Raw genomic sequence first — 10,846 nt, forward strand, 5'->3', positions numbered from 1 at the left:
CCCCCAACTAAAATGCAGTGGAGTCTCCCTGAGGGCAAGGACTCTCATTTTTATTCATTGATGTATCCTCAGACACGAGCACAGATCAAGAGGAGGGGAGATCTGAGATTTTACCCTACTTGGAAGCTAACAAGTTAGCCTGCCACAGTTAAAGGGATTCTGGCAGAAAACACAGACTCCTGAGTCAGAAACAAGGGACTTAATTATTCAATGACGATAGTCCAGTGCTAGTGTCATCTGTTCTAATTTCCCAAGCTTCTACAGGGTGCCATGAAGAAGACCAAGTGGCACCTATGGAGAAAGTGCACTGTGCTCCATGAGAAGGATGTCATGTCTTCAAAAATCTCTAATTTTTTAATGCTTATTTTATTTTTTATTTTTATTTTTTTTAGTAATCTCTATACCCAGGTACCCCCAAAATCCCTTATCTTTTTATTTTTTTAATTTAAAAAATATTTTTGAAGTTTATTTATTTATTTTGATAGAGAGAAAGAGCAAGCAAGCGAGCATGAGTGAGGTAGGGAGAGAGAAAGAGGAAGAGAGAATTTTAAGCAGGCTTCATGCTGTCAAAACAGAGCCCCACGTAGGGCTCGAACTCACGAACTGTGAGATCATGACCTGAGCCCAGATCAAAAGACAGACGCTTAACCAACCTAGCCACCCAGGCATCCCTCCCTAATCTTTTTTAAAGTGCACTATGCCCACCTAATCTTTGCACTGGAGAGAGATATTATCTTTATTATAATGAATGTTGAACAAACCTCCCCTTTGCTCCAGGGACACTATTCCACCTTCTAAGTTCATTTGTTGTACAAACTCTTGAAAAGATTGTCTGAAGCACAGGCAGTGAGTACCTCTCCTTACAAGCCAGGCAGAAACACAAGAGACAATGGAGAACTGTCTCCGAATAACACATGGTAGACACAATACACATACATGTGAATGAAAGATAAACACTTAAGTGTTATTATTATTTCAGATCTCAGATGAATAAACTGAGGCACAGCAGAGTGAACTATCGGTCCAAGAACACAGAGCTATTAAGCATCTGGAGAGCACGATCTTGTCCCAAAGCACACACACACTTAGGGAACTGAGCCCTCTCTATCTCTAACCTGTCTCTCTGTCAGCTATCCTGAGCTTTGTGAATGAGTGACAACAAATGAAAAGAGAAAGAATGAAAAAGGGAGAAGCAGAAGGAGAGGAAGAAAAAATGGAGAGCAATTTTTGGATATCCATACCTGCTCACATATCCAGAGCTACAGACTACAGGGGACCTTTGAGTTCAGCTTAGAGATGAGAACACTAGGGTTGCCCAGAGTCACAGAGGAGGTTGTGGAGGGAACCAACTAACTAACCACCAGAACTTCTCTGACGGTGTCTTGGTCAAGCACATTCCAGGCCCGTGCTGCTGCTTCCACCTTTCTTACACAGGTGCCATTCCTGAAACTTGGGGTCAGGCTATGCTACAGAGTCTATCAACACGAGTCAATCAATAACCCAAGAAATCTGGTGACAGGACAGGAGGTGGAGCCTGGGTGGCCACCCTGTCTATATGACCCTTCCAGTTCCAGGGCTCTGAAGAGAAGAGGTGAGTTCAATGCCATCTTCTACTGACTGGATACAGAACTTTTCAGCCATGAAGGTAACAAGCATCCTTCTTCTCTGTGCCTTGGCCCTGCTGGGATTCTCTGGTAGGTGTCTGTATATTTTTCTGATTTGCTTAAAACCTGTTTGACTTGTTGCATTACTGAGGCCATTACCTTCTAGATGTAGAGTTTAGTCTTAGATCTGTTGGTTCCTGTGAGATGAAATAAGGCCAGGGGCCTATTCCAAAGGACTTCTTCAAGCCCATAAGTGCCCTTGCTGCTTCTTATGACATTTAGCTCAGAAGAGCTACCTCCTTACCTAGATCACCTCAGCAATTGTCAATATCAAAATCAAATCTCAACAACATTTCTTTCTTTGGATACTATCAGGTTAGCTCCTCTTCCTTTCACTGAGCTCAACCAAAATGACCATTCTCTACATGATGCCAGCAACACCTGTGATTTTCCGGGGAATGCAGTATGGCAATTTTAAGCATCTATCTGTGAACTGGATAACTGTGAACTGGATTAATAATCAGCATAATGTAAAAGAGGGAATGAGTTCCTTGGGGACTGATGTTGAGTTGTCCAATGAGCTCCATTTTTTTTTAACATTACTTACAAAAAGAATTACATGTCATTGCAAGTTAGTTTTGTGTCACAAGACCTAGTTACTGCTAGTGGTAACTGCTTTACAATTAGTTGTATAAGCTCTCCACATCTTCATCTATATACTGAATTAAAGATACTTACACTTCTTACATCACTAATTCAAAGATCAAAGGTCTAGTAATCAGTGGTGAGAATGTCAGTGAGCGTTCATAAGATATTTGCTCCGTACATGATACATTTCAAGCAGTAAGTAAATCACTTATATTTTCAAAGAAATGGGTCAACTTTTGTGAAATCCCAAACTGAGATACTTTGATCATTATCCAACTTTTGCTTCATTCTCTTGAGGCTTCAGCAAGCAGGGAGTGACTGGACACCAGTGAAATGTCCTTGAGAGAAGACAGAAATAAGAAAGGGTTGGGGGGCAGAAGAGGAAAGCAGGGAAGTCACAGTCTTCAATGGAAGCTAAAATTGTGAATAAAAGCAGAGCTAGCTTCTCCCATTTAGGATCCAACCTCACAACATCTGATCTATGTTTTCTAGGCAACACGAGAGCTGACACGCCGGGAAGAGAGGTAAAAACGATTTTGTACTTTCTTACCTCTAGGGCTAGAACTGTTTGCTCTAATCAACACACAGTCAGGCTGCCACATTTCATTTCACCTGAAGTCAGGACAGGTGTGTGGTGCTAGCAAGACTTAAAAAGTGTGGAAAGTGACAGCAGTTTCCCCACAGGGGCTCATGCTGAAGGACAAATGCACTGACACACAGGCAGTTTCCACGTAGTCACACAGCCCTCACTCTGAGGGGGTTTTCTATGCTTTGAGGCTATCTGGTAGGACAAGGAAGTTGGGTGTCATTCTTCTTAACTTCACTCCAAGTAGCCTTCCCTCCTTATAGGCAGCTTGACTGTGCTGGCATGAAGTCCTTCCGATCCCCAAGGTGGAGCCCTAATTTATAACTAGCCCAGGAAAATAAGAGACTAGGGTCTTTCTCTAGAAAAATATCCTCTATGTAACTTTCCTATTTTTCTCTGTGTTTATAAGGTAAACTGCAATAAATCTGAAGCCCAGAAAAGGAAGTGTCCCTCTTTTCATTATATTTATATCTAGTGAGGACACAGATGACAAACCAAAAGGGCACGAGTGAATAAACTATTACACTAATGATAAGGGTTGTGAAGAGTTCTGGTACTATGGGGAATCTAGCCTAGTTAAATCTGAAAATGTGCCCCTAACTAAGTGAAATTTATTTTGAGTCATAAAGGATAAGTGACCATTAGCAAAATATAACTGGTGGGTAGAAATAGTAGAGTGAAGTGGTTAAAAGCTAAAGCTCAGAACCTAGACCAACTAGGTTTGAATCCTGGATCCAGGAATTACCAGCTGTGTGGCCTTGGGTCATTTAATCTCTTTGTGCTTCATTGTCTTCACTGGAAGAAGAGTATAATAAAAAGTTCCTAGGACAGTTGCAAGGTTGAAATAGAATAGTACATAAAAGCAAGTATGACCTGTGACAGCTGTTCCATGATTCTGAGTTCTTACTGATGTCAAGGAAATCGCTAAGCCAGAACTCCAAGGGCACAAAGCACCAGGTGTCATCACTTGACTGAGAGAAGGGCAGTGTGACTGGGCCACAGTAGACTAGGAAGACATGTCCAGGGTGTGGCTGACCCGAGAGGAACCAGCACCCGCAGGCATGCCCTCACTCACCTTATTTATTTAAACCTTACAACATCATCGCAAGATAGGCAGGGAGATGAAAATACCCTTCTCCTTGCACAGAACAGGTGACTGAGTTTCAGAGACGCCGAGAGATCTGCCAACGTCTCACAGCTTGTAAACAGCAGAGGCAGTCCGTACAATCAGGCCTCTGGTTCCAAACCTTGAACTCTTTGTCTTGGACACTCGTTACCACTACCCCCACCAGAGTCAGGCCTGTCTTTAAGCTGATCAACTCCAGGGAAGTGAAAGCCATTTTAGAGACTTTGCTATAAATTCAAAGAATACAAAATGATGGAAAGTGATTCTGTTTAATTCCATTTTCAGGCTAACTGTAACACTCAAGTAATTGGATGTACTAGGATCTATAATCCTGTCTGTGGGACGGATGGAAAAACCTATTCTAATGAATGCATGTTATGTGTTGAAAATGAGTGAGTACAAACTTGACTGTCTCTTAAAACATATTTTTAAGCTAGTTGTCTTAGAGTTTTCATATATTTTACTCCCCTAAGTTTCAATCAATATACTAATAACATTAATCTTACCAAAAGAGAAACAAACAACTAGTTTTTCCAAAAATAATTCTCAATCTCTTCTTCTCCTTATTCTATATCTGGTATGATTCTATGGAGACATGCATGCATGTATGTGTGTATTACAATAAAAGACAATATTTATGGGGCGCCTGGGTGGCTTAGTCGGTTAAGCGTCTGACTTTCGCTTAGGTCATGATCTCGCGGTTCGTGGGTTTGTGCCTCGCGTCGGGCTCTGTGCTGACTGCCAGCTCAGAGCCTGGAGCCTGTTTCAGTCTGTGACTCCCACCCTCTCTGACCCTCCCCTGCTCACGCTGTCTCTCTCTCTCTCTCTCCTAAAAATAAATATTAAAAAAAAAAAAAAAGACAATATTTATTGGGGCGCCTAGGTGGCTCAGTCAGCTAAGTGTCCGGCTTCAGCTCAGGTCATGATCTCACTGTTGGTGGGTTCAAGCCCCGTGTTGGGCTCTGTGCTGACAGCTAGCTCAGAGCCTAGAGCCTGCTTCTGATACTGTGTCTCCCTCCCCTACTCACGCTGCCTCTCTCTCTCTCTCTCAGAAGTAAATAAAACATTTTAAAATAAAAAAAAAATAAAATAAAGACAATCTTTATTGTGTCAAGCATTGTGCAAGGCACTTAATATTCACAAGTCTATGAAGCAGATAATACTAAGCCCATTATATGCATGAAGAGATTGTGACTGAGCTTAAATTACTTGCTCAAGATCAACCAGCAGGAAGTGACAGATCTGGGTCCATATCCTTGCTTTTTTCAACTTTTTTTTTTTTTGAGAGAGAGAGAAAGAGAGGGAGAGAAAGAGAGAGAAAGTTGGGGAAGGGCATACAGAGAATCTTAAGCAGGATCCACAGCCAGCGCTGAGATGGACACAGGGTTTGATCCCATGACCCTGGAATCATGACCTGAGCCAAAATCAAGAATCAGACGCTTAACCAACCGAGCCACCCAGATGCCCCTCAACTATGCTTTAAAGTCAGGTACCAGCCCCAGCATCTGTGAGATAAAGAAGAAAATCCAACATGTTTTGACTCTCATTTTATTATACTCAGTGCTAATACAGTGTGGGTAGTGGAAATAAGAGCCAAGTGCTATTGAGAGCACAAGACTAAAAACAACTAAGTATGCCTGCTAAGATTTGGAAAAATTTGGAGGCTTTCTCTAGACCCTCAAGAAGGACAGTGAGGCATTCTAATAAGGAGAAAAAGCTGAACAAAAGGGAGAAACAAATTAATTGCATAGTGGAAGATACATGTGTTAAGGAAAGGACAGTGGAATGGAGGAGGAAAGCACCTGAATGTCTCTCTCAACTAGTTTTAAAAAATCACTTATATGACCAAAAAAACATGCTTTTACAGCAAAACAGTGGCTAGTCTAGATTTTTTAAAAGCTAATATACCCCCAAATACCTTGAAATTTAAAAAAAATCACAGGGACGCCCGGCTGGCTCAGTTGATAGAACATGCAACCCTTGATCTTGGGGTTGTGAGTTTGAGCCCCTTATTGAGTGCAGAGATTACTTAAAATTAAATTTTCTTTAAAAAATCATTCTTGTTGATGGTAATGATTGTGTTAACTAAAGCCCTCAAAAATGCAAATATAAATTGCATAGATTAGGGACCAAAAATATATTTTCCTAACAGTTTTATTTAGGGAGGTGAGCTCGCCTTAATGAAGCTCATTTTCTGAAGTGACCATAGGTGGGGAATCAAACTCCAGCACGTAGACAAGCAGATTTACCACAGACTTTATATTTTACTCTGTTACTGAACACCTAACATGTGCTCAGCATCATGCTAGTTTCCTCTGCTTTCTTTGTGCTTCTGAGTAAGAGAAAATAGGTCACCAGGGCAAACAAGGTAGCTTCTTGTAACCTGTAAAATGCACCATCAATGAGGTGTGAAGAAAGTGCTACACGTGTGAAGGAGAAAATCAGATTTCTTGTCATTGAAAGCGTCAAGAAAGGATTCATGAAAAGGATGTCATTTAAACAGGGCTCTGAATTTTGGCAGCACTACAAAAGCATTCCAGGTTAAATAATGGTGTAGAACAACCAACCATGCTTTCCTATAGCATGATGTCTCTTGGTTTGCTTTAAATCACTTCAGAAAATTCTCAGTGTTAGCAAGCATTGAGGAAATAGGGCCCCAGGGAGAGATATCTATCATTCTCAAGTTTTAGAACCGAAACATTAGGTGAATGTTTCGAAAAATTCCACTTTGTGGTGAATTTATTTCCACACTAAAGATTTGTAAAGGGAACTCAAAAACACGTGTTAATTTTCTCATGATCTAGGTTGTTGACATAAAGGTTAAACATCATATTTCCATCCAAAGGGAGGAGAGAGTAAAATAACAGCCTTGAGATTTAGAAAAGATCCAAGTGCCAAGACCAAAAGGCCCAATATTTAGAGTGAAATATTGGGAAAATATGAGCTTAGAGCTGAGATATCCCTTTCTTTCAGCCTTTAAAACCTACCCATGCTGCTTACTTGTTCTATTTTTTCAAAAATGTTCATATATAGGAAGAACATTTAAATGCCATAAAATGTAACTTCTCTTCCTTTATTTCTCAGATAAGAAAACAGGTCTAGAGAGACAATGTGGCTTTTTCTAATATAAAATATTTTCAAATGTACCAGGCTGCCTTTTTCTCTACCACCCGTTAAAAGCCCCAAATGAATATGTAGTAGAGTTAACTAGAGCCAAGCTCTGACCCTAGTTGTTGGATTGTGCTTGCATCTCCTGGATCATTATGTGCTTGTCAGATACAGTCAGTAAGGACTTTTTTCTATCTCTTCTATGTCTCCTTAGGGAATCTGTACTGTCAAATTCTGTTCTATAGATCAGCGCTCTCTAGTAGAACTTTCTGCAATGATGGAAATGTTCTCTCTCTATGTTATCTGGTATGGAAGCCACTAGACTTGCTGCCAGTACTTAAAATGTGGCTAGTACATCTAGGAAACTGTATTTTTAATATTACATCATTTTTAACATATTTGAATTTAAATAGCTGAATAGGGATGGTGGCTTCTCTACTGGACAGGACAGTCATGGAAATATATCAACTGTGTTTAGATGTTTGTGCTGTGTGTGCTAAACAACTCAGACATAAGTGTTACACATGAATAATAATAATTGAACAAGAAGACATCAAAAGCTCTTAAAAAGGAGGTTCCTGGGTGGCTCAGTCAGTTAAGTATCTGACTCTTAGTTTTGGCTCAGGTCATGATCTCACAGTTCATGGGTCTGAGCCCTGTGTTAGGCTCTGTGCTGGCAGTGTGGAGCCTGCTTGAGATTCTCCTTCTCTCCCTCTCTCTGTCCCTACCCTGCTTATGCTCTCTTTCACAAAATAAATAAATAAACTTAAAAAAAAAAAAGCTCTGAAAAGGATGAATAAAGGTCCAGGTAAATACATGTAAAAAGATATATGGAAGTCAGATGTCCTCAAGTAATGGAGAAATAGAAGAATTTTTATAAACCAGTATATTCAAGGAAAGGATAGTTAAAAAAGAGAGAGAGAGAGAGAGAGAGTTCTGCAAACAATCTCATGAAGAACAATTATAGGAATTATTAGGAATATTTAGCTGACAGAAGAGAAGACTGGTTTGGGAAAGGTGGTGAGTTGGGGAGCAGAGAGGTTTTTATCTGGAGGGGAGGATGCTTAGAGCTGGCAGGTATCAGGATGGAGACAGGACTTCCTTTTGTAAGATACCATAGACATTAATACCCAGAGTTCTAAGGCAAAAAATCAGCCAATTAGAGCATCCTGGAGTAGGCTAGCCAGCAACTAAAATGGAAATCTTGTGGCTAGGACAATGATATCAGGAGCAAAAGAAGCAGTGATGATTTAGAGATTGATTTCAGTGGTTTACTGTAATGCCACAGATCTGCATACTCTGTAAGAACAGACATTTTTCCTTCCTGTTGTATCCCTAGTGTATATAAGCAAGAGTTTTGATCAATATTTGATGAATCAATGAATAAGTGAATGAATAAATGAGTGAAAAACAGAGAAATGGGAATAAACCTGAAACTTTTCTATTTCAAATAAAGCTGCTCTTTTTTCATTGTTTTTCTCTCATTGTCACTTTTTTTGTCAGCAAATTTTAAGTTGATTTTTTTTTCAATCTCTTCTATAGGAAGCGCCAGATCCCTGTCCTCATTAAAAAATCTGGGCCTTGCTGAGAATCAAGGTTCTAAAATCCCATGTGGTCACTTCAATGCCTAGCTGGCCTGACTGTTGAATAAAATGCATCTAAATACTTCTTGTTGTTCCTGAATGCTTTTTCCTCAAAGGCACGTTTGATTACACTGGGGTCAGGGGGCTGAAATAAACTCAGAATAGAACAAATTTTACAAAACACAGCAATCCTGAAATTTTGGACAAAGTTTCCTTCATGATGCTTTTTCCTTTCCCATTTCCTTCCTCACATTCTGAAGAAGGTCTCAGGAAATGTGACTGCAGATATTAACTGGCAGAACACAAATAATCATGAATACATATAATCCCATAGAGAATTAACTGGCATGAGAAGGATAGTTGGAAAACTCTCAGTCCAGAAACATGTTACCGGTTACTGTTCACTGACTGAAATAGTTCCTTTAAGTTTCCTTGCGACTTAATACAGCATCTATTATTGTACCAGGACTCTGTGTAATTGACTCAGATTTATGTGTGAGTCACAATAACCCTGTGAGGTTATCCTTATCTTGTGCGTCAACTTAGAAAAGTTAAGTAATCTGACTAATAGCACCAGCAAATAAGGTAGCAAAGTTAGGCTTTTAATCCAGGGAGGACTCCAAATCTAACACTTTGTGTTATCCAGCTCAAGTGGATTATTCTTTGCCTATTTCTTCCATATGAAGTTAGGTAACATCCTCATATTAAAAGACCTATGACAGCAAATAAGGTAGAGGTAAAGAAGTACATCAAAAGAAAAAAGTATCTATAATCCATGAAAAAGAGACAGAAAAGTACCTTAAAATCCTGAGGTCTCATTGAAGAACCAGCAGAGATTGGAGAAGTGGATAGAGGTCTAAAAAAGCCTGAGATGCACCAGGTGCATCAAAATCTGTCCCAACACAGTTGCCTGACACTCTTAAGGTTTCGGTTAATTTCTGGTACTATTCAGAATACGGGTTTCTTGGAGTTTAAATCTCACCACTAGAGGATGCTGTGATCTGCTGAGTGACTCAGCCAACAGAGCCTAACAGTTCACCAAATAACCATGCTAACAGAAGTTATGGATGCAAGATGGCTTCCTGCATCTTGTCTATGATGCTAGAGGACATCTGAAGGACACCCTTAATATTAAAGAACTTTGCCACAGTAAACGGAAGTTAAATCATTGAATGCTAGAAATTGTCATGTCTAATTGGGCCATTTTACAGGTCTGGAGAGAAGAGGTTTGGAGGTTATAGGCAGAGGAATACATAAACCCAGATTGTTTGTCTTTAATGGTTCTGCTTTCTCTCTCCCTCTCTGACCTGTTAAGAGGTAAACAGAGACAATCCACATTTCCACCTGGCCATATTTTTGGAGCTGTCAACCCGATGGTTGCCAAGCCAAGTTCTCAGTACATAAAATGCGACAAACAAGAAGGCAATAGCTGTCCCTGGGAAAGGACTAACAACTAATGGTACCTGAGAGCAAATTCATGAGTCACAACTCAAAGGTCTAATTCTTACAAATGTTTGTTTTTGTTTTTGCCTTTTTTTCTTTCTTTGCTTGCCAATCTGAACTGCGAACGGAAGAGGCAAGGACATTTTACCTTCCTCTCTGGCCCAGGCCCCACAGATCGCGCTAGGGGAGCCGCCTTTCGTACAAACGCTTACCCTTCGGTGGCCTCGGCCCGTTTTCCCAGAAGGCTCCGCGGGCCGCGGAGAGAGCAGGGCGCCCCAGCCTTCCCCGCCTGGTCGTCGGTGTGTTAGAGGAGGAACAAGCCTCCCCTCCCTTCACGGTGAGCGCTCGGCGGGGACGCCTTGTTCTGGAGGGTTCCTCACACGTGCACGAGCGGCCCCAGGACAGAAGCGCTGCGCGTGGCCGCGGGAACTCGAGGCCGTCTCTGCGGAGCTTCCCCTGCTAGGCAGCCTTCCCGCCGACGGACTCGCCAGGCCTCGCGCCGGACCCTCCGGCCCTGCCCCCGGGCGGTTCTCACGGCGGACGCGGGGCAGCCGCGAACCCAGTCCCATCCCAGCTCAGTCCCCCTTCAAAGTCGGACCCGGTCCGCGTTCTAAGCCGGAACCAGGCCGGCCCGGAACTCCTTCCGGTTTGGAAGTCGGACCAAGTCGGCCGCGGGACCCTGTCTGGTTTCTCAGTCAGACCCAGTCGGACTCTGGCTTCTGGATCCAGTCGGGAAGAAGAATGTTCC

The 10,846-nt window shown here is 41.6% G+C and overlaps 2 protein-coding genes across 2 annotated transcripts in view; one reads left to right on the forward strand and one right to left on the reverse strand.

Annotated features, from left to right (window-relative positions):
• SPINK5 (serine peptidase inhibitor Kazal type 5) overlaps positions 1-10,377 on the reverse strand; it is a 271,657-nt gene extending 261,280 nt beyond the window's left edge. The window contains exon 1 of the mRNA XM_039244507.1: positions 10,311-10,377. The gene's annotated coding sequence lies outside the window, so the exon portion shown is untranslated. The remainder of the gene's footprint in view (positions 1-10,310) is intronic.
• SPINK1 (serine peptidase inhibitor Kazal type 1) lies at positions 1,640-8,740 on the forward strand. The gene is made up of 4 exons (XM_039244509.1): positions 1,640-1,694; positions 2,745-2,776; positions 4,250-4,356; positions 8,615-8,740. Exons 1-4 carry the CDS (start codon positions 1,640-1,642, stop codon positions 8,658-8,660), a joined length of 240 nt encoding a protein of 79 aa, XP_039100440.1. The 3' UTR covers positions 8,661-8,740.
• Positions 10,378-10,846: the final 469 nt, after the last annotated feature.

Source organism: Hyaena hyaena, unplaced genomic scaffold (genome assembly GCF_003009895.1).
Source record: "Hyaena hyaena isolate Hyena2069 unplaced genomic scaffold, ASM300989v1 scaffold_241, whole genome shotgun sequence".
Taxonomy (NCBI): domain Eukaryota; kingdom Metazoa; phylum Chordata; class Mammalia; order Carnivora; family Hyaenidae; genus Hyaena; species Hyaena hyaena.

Coding starts and splice junctions, on each gene's coding strand:
- SPINK1 (XM_039244509.1), top strand. CDS start 1,640: ATGAAGGTAACAAGCATCCTTCTTCTCTGTGCCTTGGCCCTGCTGGGA. Junction 1,695..2,744: donor GGCCCTGCTGGGATTCTCTG/GTAGGTGTCTGT, acceptor TATGTTTTCTAG/GCAACACGAGAGCTGACACG. Junction 4,357..8,614: donor ATGTTATGTGTTGAAAATGA/GTGAGTACAAAC, acceptor TCTCTTCTATAG/GAAGCGCCAGATCCCTGTCC.